General features: G+C 37.2%; 1 protein-coding gene across 2 annotated transcripts in view; it reads left to right on the top strand.

The window, feature by feature from the left end:
• Nucleotides 1–12,252, top strand: part of SV2C (synaptic vesicle glycoprotein 2C) — a 120,889-nt gene extending 108,637 nt beyond the window's left edge. For both annotated transcript variants that reach the window (XM_074932103.1, XM_074932104.1), the window contains 2 exons: nucleotides 146–305; nucleotides 11,020–12,252. In XM_074932103.1, coding sequence (XP_074788204.1) covers nucleotides 146–305; nucleotides 11,020–11,203 — 344 coding nt within the window. In that variant the 3' untranslated portion in view covers nucleotides 11,204–12,252. The remainder of the gene's footprint in view (nucleotides 1–145; nucleotides 306–11,019) is intronic.
• The last annotated feature ends 1,637 nt before the right edge of the window (nucleotides 12,253–13,889 follow it).

Below are 13,889 nucleotides of genomic sequence, written 5' to 3'. Positions count from 1 at the left end.
GTGTACCTGGCATTTAGCCAAGGTCAAACCACCACAGTCAGTTATTTAACTGCACTGTGTGTATAGGAACATTACACAAAATAAATAAAAATAATTCTTTAAATACAGCTCCACTTCATGTTTGTTTCACCTGTCACATACCTAGGTGGTTCCATGGTTCTCTCTGGCATCAGCTGTTTTTTCCTGTGGTTTGGGACCAGTGAATCCATGATGATAGGTATGCTGTGTCTCTACAATGGCCTTACCATCTCGGCATGGAATTCTCTAGATGTCATTACTGTGGAGCTGTATCCTACAGACAGAAGGTATGTGCAGATACAGTTCCCCTAACCTCACTGACACTATTTGTATGAGCAGAAATGGTAAATAGAAATGGTTATGTATGAGCTTACAGAGGTAGTGATGTTTTGAGTGGGCCAAACAAATAGTTTGTCTTACAAACAGCAAAGGAAAAAAAAGAGATTTTTTGAGCTATTTGGTATGTATTTTGCATCAAATCATGAAGAATGATGATGAAAAAAAATCATCATGACCTAATCATGAAAATACCACAAATATAGTTTAATATGAAAGAAGGTCTAACTGCTACTGTCATGTAAAACACAGATAATGAGTAGTATTTCTGAAAACATTAATGGAATATTTCCAGGTTTCCCCTAGTGCAACTATCTATGAAGGCAGTAGGTAGTCCAAAACAGCAATATAGCTTCATTTGTCAGTTAGCTGTGAAATGGTAGAGATGATAATAAAAATCACTATCTGGAACTGAACAGCATTTTCTGGAAGAAATTGTGGGCTTAAACCATACAGAGCTGTTAATTAGTCTGCAACAAATTTGTATGCAGGGTCACTAGAAGTATACATACTCAGCCTTAAGTGGATACAAAAAATGTCTTGGGCTCCTGACCTTTCAGGGTTCCTGCAAAAAAGCTCAGGACAATTTTCATGTCCTGCAAGTATTGATGCTAGATGACATGGGATGGATTTTTTTTCAGATACAGGGTACATTTTAATGCTGATCTTATTTCAGTTAGTGAACTGAAGGAAGAACAGTTGAGTCATACAGTGTTGTATGTCAAGTGTAAAAATGTAAAAGCTCCATTTTCTTGAATAGACTGGGATGTTTCTCCCCAGGGACAGTGTGTCCTTTCTCTGTCACATTACTATCCCTATTTCCTCAGTAGAAGTTTCAAAGATCGTGAAAGGTATTTCCAGTTTATATATGCATGATGCCTTGATGACAAATCTAAGTTTTCAGACAGAGGGGCAACTGGCTTTAGTATTGTCCATCATGAGAGGAAAGCTGTAGCCTGCCTTCTCTGTTTCTTTTCCTTGTCGCTTTAAAATTATATGCTTCTTCACACAAGAAATTGATGTCCACTGTTGTGGTTGTATCAAATAATCAAATAATCATACTAGGCTACTTTGGAATCCAAAGCACTAAGCTCTAATACTAAGTGCTAGTGTATTTATTACACCTCAGGAAATTGCTCTTCTGGCAAGAATTATTCCTTTAACCAAATTATGATATAATTATAATAAATCTCTGTTAGAAATATCTATCTTTTTTGCATTCCTAAAGGTAGCAGCCACAAATATCTTCTTAAGAAGTAAAGAAAAATAACTGGAAAAGCCATTTATGTTAATGGAAACAAAAATATTCCTCATCACTAGGAATGATAAAAATAATCTAACTTACATCTATTCTAGGGCATCTGTACTTGTAGCTAATAGTTGTTTTTAATAGTTTCTGCTAACTTTGAGATTATAGCAAATTCTTTCCTATTTTTCTTTTTTTAAAAAGCTTATGTGTGCAGTAATAGCTGTCTGGTATTTCACCTCAGAAATTTACTTGCAACTGAGTTGTTGGTGTTTCTATCTACTCAGATAGAAAACTTGTCACTTTGTATTATTCATATAAAAAGGCTCATAGGCCAAATCTACCTGTACCAGGAAAGACATTGATATACACTGTAGATGAGATTTTTTCTAAAAATTTCCAAAAGTGTTGGAATCATCACTGCCAGTTTGGCTATAAGGAAATGACTAATTCTAGAAGTTACTTGCAAGAAATGTTTTTTTTAGACTGGGGCAAAGCTTCATGTTTCATAGAACTATTTGAAAATTAATAACTGCAGTGACTTAAATAACTTGCTTCCCAGAAATCTTACTCTTCTATTTAGCTATAGTTATATTTCTAACTGTAGCTAAAACCAGCTACAGTTTACAGCCACCATTGCCCACCTCTGATGGTCCTGTCTTTCCTTGTAATACTTCTTTGATCTCCACAACTTGCCAGAGTTTGCTGGGAATTTCCAGCTTCTGCAAGTATCTGTAGGGCTGAACAGTCTTTCCAGACATGTATGGTACATGAAGCTGCCTGATCTGGTTTTGGATATGAGGGCCTTCATACTTAAGATGATGCCCTCTTTCACTACTAAGCTGCATCCAGAGTGAATCTGGTCCTGAAGCTGGCTTCCAGATTCCCCTCAGAAGGCAGTCTAGGCACAACAACATTGCTCATTCTGTCACTGTTTTAGTATTCAAATATATACTCAGCGAAATGACCACAAGCCAGCAGCAAAGTGCAGCTGTAGGTTGGACTGAAAGCAAAGTGTGTGGAAGGAGGCCAGTTCACGTCACCATACACAAGAGACTAGGCTGGGTAGCCTCCTTCTCCTTCTGCACAACTCCTCTTGGAGACCAGCCAGTTGCCGAACCACTGGGGCTTTGCCAGTATTGTGCAGCATAATACAAAAGGTGTTTCATAAACTGTACTCAAGGTTATTTGGGGATCATATTGGCTATTTGCCAGATAGGGGTGTGGCAAAAAATTTGGACATATGCAGCATGTATGATACACAGCAAACAGTTTCCCGTTCATCAGCTGTCCACAGGGCAGAGTTAAGGTTGCTTCAAAATCTTAAGAGATTTGGATTCTGTATGAATTTACACTCATCTACATATTCACATTTTCATTTACTAATGCCTGCATTTGTGGTAATTAAGTAGTTTGTCCTATATTCTTGATGAGTACTTTCAGATTTTATGCCATTTTAGCATAACTTTGCCTGTATGTTCTTCATAAAATCTCAGCTGATTTGAACAACTGCTAAAATAAGAGATGTTAGAGGCTGTATAGATTTCAAATGCTTCTCAGGTAGATGATGAAGTTGTGTTAAAAGGTGAAGGTATGTTACTAATGCTAGTCATAGGCAGGTTCCTGTCTTCCAGACAACACATGGTGGTAACGATCATTTGATAATGTTAATTTATTTTTTTTACTTTTCAATACATGAATTTTAAAGGATACTCATCATGACTAGCTATAAACTAGCTGATTTCCAATAAGCAAGTTAACCCAGCTCCACGATGTAAAGAACTTGTATTAACTCATCTTTTGTGTCATTTTTTCTCTTGCCTTTTGCCTTATCTTCTTAATGGCCTGTTCTATTCTGGACTAGTCAACAGGTTCTGAAAAGTCTTTGGTTGGTCATGACGCTCTTGAAGGTCAAACCAAACTATTCCATAGCCTTGGAAACTCTTTTCTAAAGGAGAGTTATTAAATGTCTTGCAAACATTTTTGGGCACTCCTAGAGTGCTTTTCCATATACTGCTTTGAAAGGAGGTGATGTCAAAATTGAGGCACAGAAGAAAAAGATATTATTAAAAACAACTTTAATATTGTCCATCAGAAAAGGAAAACTGTAGTCTGGCATGTGTGGTATCAACAATCCCAATCACTGAGCTTGTTAGGAGAGGGAATGGGCTGAAAGCATAACTTCCACTGCAGCTGTAAGTGCTCAGTACTTCAGCAACACAAACCTGAAGGTGCTAAACTGACAAACCAGAAAATGTGAAATTCATACTTACCGACTACTTAGTTAGCTTTAAGTGACTCACTCACATCATACATGAATTCTGTGGCAGGGGTAGGGATTGTACCCTTACTCCTGACAGCACACAACTACCTTAACCATGAGACTGCTTTCTCATCTTGCAGTCCCCAGCCTTACTCACAGTGCACCTTACTTCTGCAGCAGATGAGGGAAACCAAGTTTTCTTCACCACATTTATGTTTTACCCTCAAGCTCTCTTTATTCTATGCACTGGCAGAGTGATGCGGGGAAAAAAAAAAAAAAAAAAGAAAAAAAAAAGTGTGATGAGGTAATTATGGCTTGTGTTGTAATGTGTGTGCCTGAGGGGCTTGCAATAACATTGCAGTTTCCTAGTTCTGCCTGTAATATATGTATGAATGGAAGAGAGTTAAAATTCTATGAAGAAGTAATATTTTGGAGATTTTTATGACTTTAAAATGGAATTGTTCTCATAAATGAGAAATATCTTCTTGTGAATTAACTTGGGAAGCATCAACTTTATGAGCCAAGACTCTTGTCAAGGAGTGGATACAACAAATAACCCAAACCTAAACAAAAAGTGGAATAGAAATAGATCATCTCCCACAGAGTAAATCAAGATCAGATTGTATCAGATAACCAACAATTCATCAGTTTTACTACAGCTGCCAGACATCTGGGTTTGAATTTTGGCCAGGAATATTTAGAATTCAAGGTGTGCTATGAAATGAAGTCATCCTGTTTTGCCTTTTTTTAATACCTCTGAAGTAAGTGCATAAGGGTGTGATCATAATGAACAAGTAAGTTGCCTATCTTCAGTTCATTATATTTATCTTTTTTCTCTTTTCCTGAGCCCTGAGAATCTATCCTAGAATAATAACCATTATTCACAGGGTGTCTTAAGTCCAAATTTATATAGTTGTGGCTGTCAAAAAATGTTTTCTCTTCTTTTGAATCATAAGAGCAGTCATCAACTTACAGTAGAGTTCCTGACAGCTATTTTCTACTTTTCTGCTGCCATCCTGTGGATGCAGTTCATCTGCATTTTGCTGAAATTTCATGTTAATGTTTTTGAGACATGACATGCTGAACCTATGCAATGCCTTGGGCAGTAATCCAAGGCAGGAAGGTAAATTTCACAGTTTTACTTGCACACTGAGTGCTGTAATTGGCCAGGCTATGATATGGATCTTTGTATTCATTTTTTAAAATATCTTAAAATGTCTGGACATTAGAAAATTGTCCATAGCACATTCAAAAACTCTGTTTTAATAGACTTTGCATATCATTGACACCCACAAAAATGATATTCAGAGTTTTTTGAAACTTTCTGGATAGAGTCAGCACTAGCTCTGTCATGAAAGTTATCAAATATCTGTGCTACACATTCAATAGCATTCCACTGCAGGACAATTAAGTTTTCAAGTACTCTGACTATCAGCAATGGAAAAGTGGACCTGAAGTATTTTATATAGGAATATAAGCACCTGGTCTAAGAAGGAGCATATGTGGCAAAAAGGAAACAAACTCTTTTAATCTAAAGGGTTGGATAATCCCTCTATTTTTAACTGTTTGGACTCTTGCCATTTTTTAGTGGGGTTTCAGTGAAAGGAAGCTAAGAGCTTTTCTTTTCGCAGCTTTCTCAGCAATTGAAGTAAAATACACTGGGGAAAATTCCTTTTACCTAACATCCAGCTTTCTTTCATACCTGAGAGTTTTATAAGACTTCTGCATTTTTCTCCTATCAATAATTTTTTTTTAAAAAAAGCAAACCCAAATTTATTCACCAGCATTATTTTACTGATGTGCCTGAAGGATTTAATGACATTCTCTAGCTGGACAAGGGATTCTTGCAACTGAACTCTCTTGACTAGTAATAAGGATTGATCATCAAATCAAAGAGACATTTTTGTGCCAATGCTTCACCCAGAGCTGATCAGCATAACAGAAATTGGTGTATATAAGCCTTATGCCTTTGGATTTTTTTGTTTCATTCATTCATGGCATTGAGATGACACACCATGTATCTTTGATCATTTGCAGACTTTCTGTACACTCTAGCACTTTCCTGAAACACTGTAGCAGAGACTGCAAGAGAAGACTGCTCATCTATGCATGTGAATTGCAGCATATTTATTGCCTGGCTATTTTTACTCCCCTGGATTCAGTAGAATTAATTATAAAGGCATGAAATAATACAGATTCCAGCTTTTTTGAATTACAAACACTGTTCTATGAAAGATGTTTAAAAAACAACAAGTTTGAATTTGCTATTCCTAGAGCTCAACAGTTTGCTTAACGACTTAATTCTGACTATTAGTACACAACAAATTCACTTTCAGATACAGTATTAAAACTGAAGGATGTGAAGGCAGAAGGCTGAATAGTGACAGTGCTTGTCAGGTACAGTTCACAACAACATTTTACTTAAGCCTGTAAAATTCTTACTTTTCCTAATGTTCATATTTTAGGTGAGAGGACACATCTGAAAACTGCTTAAAATTAAAAGATTGAACTGCTGAGTTGTTCATTTTGTATCATCAGGACAGCCAAGAGAAATAAAAATGGGCTTACTTTGTCTTATTCTCTTTGTTTATAATTTGATAACATTAATAAGATTAGACTAATAATGACCCCTCACAATTGAAAAAATTGAATAAGTCCATTTTACAAAGCAGAACTGTTTTTTCAGTGTCAACAAATTACCTTTATTTTGCTCAGATATAAGAGATATTGTATTACAAAATTACTTTAAACCTTAATTAAGGTAATCTTGGGTTTATAACCTATAATAGATCTAAAGCACAATGGCAGCCCTGAATGTGCTATCTGTAGAGACCAGAACATGAGAAGAAATGGCCCATATTGCTCAGAAAATTATATTCAGACTCCTGTTATAACTAGTTGATATAAGCAAATAGCATCTGTGAAGCAGCTTACCTTTATAAAGCAGTATAAAACAACACATTATAAAACATCCCCATATGTTTTGTGCTATTGCCTTTCCAAAGATTTCCTGCCTCTATCTATTCAGATTTGCCTTAGGTAGATCTATGTATTCTTTGGGGAGTTCTGGTATCTCTCTGAATATATGGAGGCAGGACTAAGTTGTCTATATTCTTTACGTGAACACTGTTTTATTCCTGTTACTGTTATTAGGGGGCAAGTTTGGTTTTTCATCAGCACTGGCAGTTGAAGAAATCATATTTACATGTTCAGACACAGATCACAGCCAGTCACCACCATAATATTAGAAATACTTTTTTGTGCATAAATGAGGTTGAAATTAGAACAGTTCTGATTCTTTTCCTCTCCTTCTTTCCCTGACTTATTCAGAATAGCTGCAACCTGTTATTATCCTATCACATAAACTCTTTTCCAGGCTGACTGTGTTGTCTTTAACCTCTTCCTACCTATTTGTCATAAAATCTATTTTACCACAGTCTTTCCTCTTCATGCTCCTCCTTCCTCCCTGCACTCTTGTTGACCCTAGAAGATCACATAATCACAGAATCATCTGTGTTGGAAAGGACCTTGAAGATCATCCAGTCCAACCATTAACCTAACACTGACAGTTCCCAACTACACCATATCCCTAAGCACTATGTCAACCCGACTCTTAAACACCTCCAGGGATGGGGACTCCACCACCTCCCTGGGCAGCCCATTCCAACACCTAACAACCCCTTCTGGAAAGAAATGCTTCCTAATATCCAGTCTAAACCTTCCCTGGCACAACTTGAGGCCATTACCTCTTGTCCTATCGCTTGTTACTTAGTTCAAGAGACTCATCCCCCGCTCTCTGCACCCTCCTTTCAGGGAGCTGTAGAGGGCGATGAGGTCTCCCCTCAGCCTCCTCTTCTCCAGACTAAACACCCCCAGTTCCCTCAGCCGCTCCTCATACGACCTGTGCTCCAGACCCTGCACCAGCTCCGTTGCCCTTCTCTGGACACGCTCGAGTCATTCAATGTCCTTTGTGTAGTGAGGGGCCCAAAACTGAACACAGGAATCGAGGGGCGGCCTCCCCAGTGCCGAGTACAGGGGTCAGATCCCTTCCCTGTCCCTGCTGGCCACGCTATTGCTGACACAAGCCAGGATGCCATTGGCCTTCTTGGCCACCTGGGCACACTGCTGGCTCCTGTTCAGCCGGCTGTCAATCAACACCCCCAGGTCCCTCTCTGACTGGCAGCTCTCCAGCCACTCCTCCCCAAGCCTGTAGCGCTGCTGGGGGTTGTTGTGGCCCAAGGGCAGCCCCTGGCAGTTGGCCTTATTGAAACTCCTCCAGCTGGCCTCAGCCCATGGCTCCAGCCTGTCCAGGTTTCTGAATGTGTCAGTCTGGAGCTCCTTCCCTCTCAGAAGCCTCTCCCTATTCTGGGTCAGCTTCCTCCAGATATTCTGGGCTTTATCTGCCCATGTAGTACAGATGTTTCTGTGGTAGAGATTTGATCTTCTTCCCATAGACTTTGAAATATTACTCCAGTAGGGTGATTCTTTTCTGCTTCCTTCAGTGCATCTCCCACTCCTCCTCTGGACTAATTTCTCCAGAAGTCGTCCTTAAAATGGGCAAAGTTCAGCTTGCTAATTCCTCCTCTGGAGAAGGTATTTACAAGGAGCTGCTGCAAATGTTTCTTTGTGAGAAAGCTTCACAAGCAATACTTCCAAACTTTCCTCATCTGCTCCTCTCAGCATCGTGCTCTCTGGCAGCCCTCACTGGTCTGCACTGTTAGACAGGAGAGCATGTCTCTTTCAAGATGGTTATCTCCAGGATGTACATGTTTATCTTTTCTTGGCGCTAAGTATTATGTAAAAAGTACTGAAGATTTAATCACATTTATTAAAAACAAGCAAGTAAAGGCTTTGAACATTCAAGAGGCATATCTGAATCTCTTCTGCTTGTTTTCAGTTTCTCTGGGTAGTTTCTGCTCTGCTATCAGAATGACCTGTCTCTCCTTCCTTAGATATCACTGATACTTATTGTCATGCAATATCTGGATGGGTGCCATGATTTACACAAAAAGAATTTATGATTACTTCAGAAAAATAATAATTACTTTGCTAATTCTCAGGTATTTTAAACAGACCAAAACACTTCTGATTGCAAAACATACATCACCAAAATATTTATTATTATTTATTTTTATTATTATTATTATTATTATTAATCACCCATCAAAAGAGACTAATTTGTGTCTTGTCCTGGGGTCAGAAAAGGCATATAATATACAGAGCTGGCACTGGAATGGTAAGTATCAAGTCTTCTGATTTTACTTCTGTAATGTTTAAGGCAAGAGGGTTGACTTTGGTCTGCAACCATGGACAAGTGAGTATTTAACATTAATGGAAGAAAACCTTTTCAAAGGTATATTAATTAGTCTGTTCCATGTCTTATTTCTGTTCTGCAAACATCCTTTTAGCTGATTTAAGATTTTGAAGTACCATTACTTCAAATTAACACATTTCTGAATCTTGTTCAGATTCTGGAATTGACTCTGTGGGTTAACTTGAGTTCTACTGCTTAGACCAAACTAGAGCAATTTAGAACTACACCAGAACGATCTAGAGCTACCTTCATCATCCTTTTGGTGCGGGGTCCCTGAATATGCTAGAACTGGTGGAATTCTGAAGCACAGCATGTCAAATACCGTCCAGGAATGGACAGTGCTGAAAACCCTATATCCTGGCCAACTATGCTACACAGAATATTCTACCTCTGCCCCAGTATATATATATATATATATATCAATATATATATCAATATATATATATATATATATATATATCTCATACATACTTGGATGTATGACACCAAAGGACCTGACTGATAGACACTATTGAGATCCAGATTTGCAGAAGAGCAGAGAAGATGAGCAAGTGACACTCTGGACTGTGGCCATGTCCACCAGTTGCTTGAGGCAGAAGATCTCTTCCCCCTTGATACCATGGTTTGCTGTCTTCAGAATCAAAAAATAGTTCTGTGAAGAACATTCAGAAATCATATCCTTGCTCTCAGCTGGGATCAATTCTACTTACTTCAAGTTGATTGTCTGGGCTGCTCTTTAAGAGCTCCCGTAGAATTTTCTTCAATTTACTTCCTAGGAAATCAGGTTACATCTGAAAAAAGGACTTCTTCCTTTCCCTCACATGTACAACAGCTAGGGCTCTTTGTCGTCACTGGGACCATCAGCAGGGTCTGCTGTTCAGACTGGGCGCTTTTTTCTTCTAATGGCAGTACTTACTATTAACAAGAATGAAACATTTTGGTTAAAAAAAATATCTATAGTCCTGATTCTTCTTATTTTATCCCAGTGAGCACAGTGTAAGCTCTGCATAGTCCTTCTCTCTTTCACTTCTGAATGATTTATGTGGGAGACTCTACTATCATACATGATTTTTTTGTTAGGACACTTTTCATAAGAAAAGGTTATTCTTGCAGCTATGCATCGTAATGTCATGTCAAAACACAGTTTACTAAAATGGTGGCAGTTTGGATAATATGTCTATGCACAGGCTACCAAACATCTAAAATACTTAATCCAGACTACCAAAATCACACCACAGCAATACAGGAGCCCCTCTGAATTGCTTGTGTCATACTTTATATTGGCAATCTATTTGCTTTCCATTTTCTCTAAAGTTTCTCAGATATCTCTTCTGCACCAAGCAGGGTTATTTATGCCCTATTCTCTTTAAGCGACAAACATTCATTATTACTGGAGGTCTCATTAGCCTTTTGAAAAAGCACTGGTTGAACATGTATGCCTCCTGTAAAAAATCATTTTCTATTCAGTGCCCCAGGATGATGATTTTTTGTTTTAATAACTTCTTTCCCAAATCTCCAAGTAGCTCTCAAAAGAGAGCTACTTGACACCTCCTGTCTCCCAATCCAGCATTATGTTGTGTTATGGAATTTTCATTTGCAAGTCCTTTGATCTACTGTAGAAGTACAAACCTACCTATTCAGTCATTCATTTCATATTTTGGTCCCTGAGGCAGCATAAGTAGCTGAGCTTTGATTTTGCATTATAAAAACAAGCACAGAATCCTTGTTGGCATAAATTCTGTTTAAGATATTGGGGCTATACTGATTTATTCCCACTGAGGACTTGTCTCAAAGATGTTACTCTTCCACTCATTTTTTAACTTTCTCTGTTTTCTCTTCTAGGGCAACAGGCTTTGGCTTTTTGAATGCACTATGCAAAGCAGCAGCTGTACTTGGAAACTTAATATTTGGTTCCCTTGTTGGTATTACCAAATCAATCCCTATTCTTCTTGCTTCTACTGTTCTAGTATGCGGAGGTCTGGTAGGACTTCGGCTTCCTGATACAAGAACACAGGTGTTGATGTAACTGGAAAAAGCCATTTACTATTTATTTATTTCTTCGTACAAATGTCAACTCTCCTGATCGATGGTGCAAAGGCTTCAGATTCTCAACTCTTAGTAGAGTGCTCAGATGTCAGAAATCAAACTCAAAAGATACTTTGGAGTGGCAGAGATTTAGAAATCTCTGTATGAAAGTTTTAAATTTCACTTTTGTTTGCATACATTGCTATCCAAAACCACCTAACTTCAAACTGCAAAGCTACCTCTTAAAACACTTTCAGTGACATGTCCAGGAAGGTAAAACCTTACTGATAATTAGATATTTAAAATGCAAGCAGTCATATTATATAAAAATATGTGATAAATTTGGCCATGACATTGTGAGCTTTTGTAACAATACAGACAGGCAAGTCAATCGGTATTGGTACAGAGAATGTTAATGTATCAGTGCATGTAGCATTAATCAGGAAACACTGCAGAATGCATCAGGATGGAGAATGCTGACCTTCTGCAGCTGTGTTTAGATGGTAAAAACTTGTAGCAATGTCTCTTTCTTGGGAAACCCTTTTAGGCAGATTCAGCCTAAAGTACATCTCATATTTGCTGAGGAGAAGGCAACAGCTACTGCACGGGAAATGAAACGCCCATATGGGTAAGCAGCAAAGAGAATAACACAATAAACCCTTTCACTCTTTAGTGCTGATTCTCCAGAAAAATTTTGTTTTCTTTTCACTTGTGGCATTTGGAGTATTTTTGCCATTTTTAAAAAGTTAATTTGTCTTAATCCAGGAGTGATTCAATGCAAATATGTACGTTGTTGTAAGTATGAAAGAAAAATCAGAACAGTGAACTGTATGAAAAGTAAGATGCTTTCAGAAGTTTGTTTAGTATTTATACTTCTAATACATTTTTATTTGTCACAGAATGGTTATAAAAATATCTGTTCATAGAATGCCACCTAGTAAATTTAGTCAGCTCATAAATTCAATACAGAGTATCATGTAATTAAAACATCTCAAAAGTTGGGTTTTTTTTTTTAAATATATATAAAAATGAGAAGAAATAATTAAAAAGTCTTCATTATTTTCACAGTTTATACACTTCTTTATATAACCATTTTCTCAGCTGACTTTTAGTAGTTCTAGAGATATCTCACCGTTTAACACTTTTCAATGTCTCTCTGAAAGGCCATTAAGAAAGAAGCTATGACAAGGCTGCAGGGAGTTATAATGTTTTCATTAGACTAAGTGCAAGGATGGATAATAAATGGTAGTAAATATATTCCTTCTAAGAGATATGCTATGGACTGTTCTGGATTACAGTAAAGCATTCCCCACCAGTCCTACTGCTCTGTAAAAGGCTGTGGAATCTCTTTAAAATGTTAGCATTAAAAATATAATACAAAGACATTTATAAAATTAGCAGATCCTTTGATGACAGAAACGGACATTGCTTTCAGTGGAGCTAAGACAACCTGTATCAGCTGATGAATTATCTGCAGTTTCAAGTCTCAAAGAACAAATCTGCTATAAAACATAAGGAAAAATTTATCAGTATTTTTTTAATTATATCTGACAACACTTATTAAGTGGTTGAATCATTGCAAAGAAATTAGACTATCAGATAAGGTCATCGTGTAGTAAAATAGATTTTTTTCAGTAATTTTTCTTCTTCTCCTATATGTGAACTTAGCTTTGCGTAGTAATATCTATCACTGTGTTCTGTGTCAGTCATGGTCTTAGTCATAACGAAAGAGTCAATAGAAGTCCACATAAGATGATTAATCATTCATTACATTAAAGTTCACTGTTTAATTTACTGATTCCAGAGTTAGATTTTTCAGTTACTGACAAATGCCTGTGCTACACATTGTAGCACCAAAATGTTAGCCCAAGATGTGGTTTTCTGCTATTAACAAATGAGAAAAGTAGCTGAATTAAAAAAGCATGAGTGTGGAAAACCAGTGGGCATTTTCTTGATGTTGATAATTTAAATATGATATAGTAAGAAATAAAGTTTAAGAAATGTGTTTATTTTGCCACATAATCAGTCAAGATATTTGAGATGAAATATTTTAAATTTAAATCTGATTTAAACATGTCTTTTAAATTTCTAACCTATGTTAAAAAAACAGGAGGAAGAATTATTTTTTGTCAAGTTCCAGGTTAAGAACACAATGCTGGCCTTAGTTTTGCATCTGTGGCTTTTGTCCACTAACCATAGCTTTAATTATTTCAAGGCTGTTTTCTCCAGTGAGAATTATATTTGAGCCCTGTTTCTCTGTGCCATTCATTAGTAGCATGTGTCCACCTCCTTGTACCTACTGCACAACTTATTTTGAAATCTGAAGCCTCTGTACAGGTTTGGAGTGAATATCAACAGCAATGGTAAAATATTACATTGTCTTGCTATGCACTGTCTGCTTGAAGTAGTATATTCTATCCATCTCTGTATGTAATTCTGAAAAACATTCAGATCCACCAATTCATGCCACCTGATCAGTGTGGAGAAAATGGGCCACAGAAAAATAAGGTCCAATTTTTGAGGGCTACAGTTCAAGGTTAACACACTAAAATCTCATTACATGTAAAACTATGATGATTTCAATGCTGGTTCTTATCGTAAATCCTGGCTATGTCATAAAATGCAATTAAATCTGGATGAAGTGGAATACAGCAACAACAGGAATTAGTAAAGATGAACAAAATTCC

This window comes from Athene noctua, chromosome Z (assembly GCF_965140245.1).
Source record: "Athene noctua chromosome Z, bAthNoc1.hap1.1, whole genome shotgun sequence".
Lineage (NCBI taxonomy): Eukaryota > Metazoa > Chordata > Aves > Strigiformes > Strigidae > Athene > Athene noctua.
The sequence above is the reverse complement of the archived record's forward strand: the minus strand, read 5'-3'. Positions and strand labels throughout refer to the sequence as shown.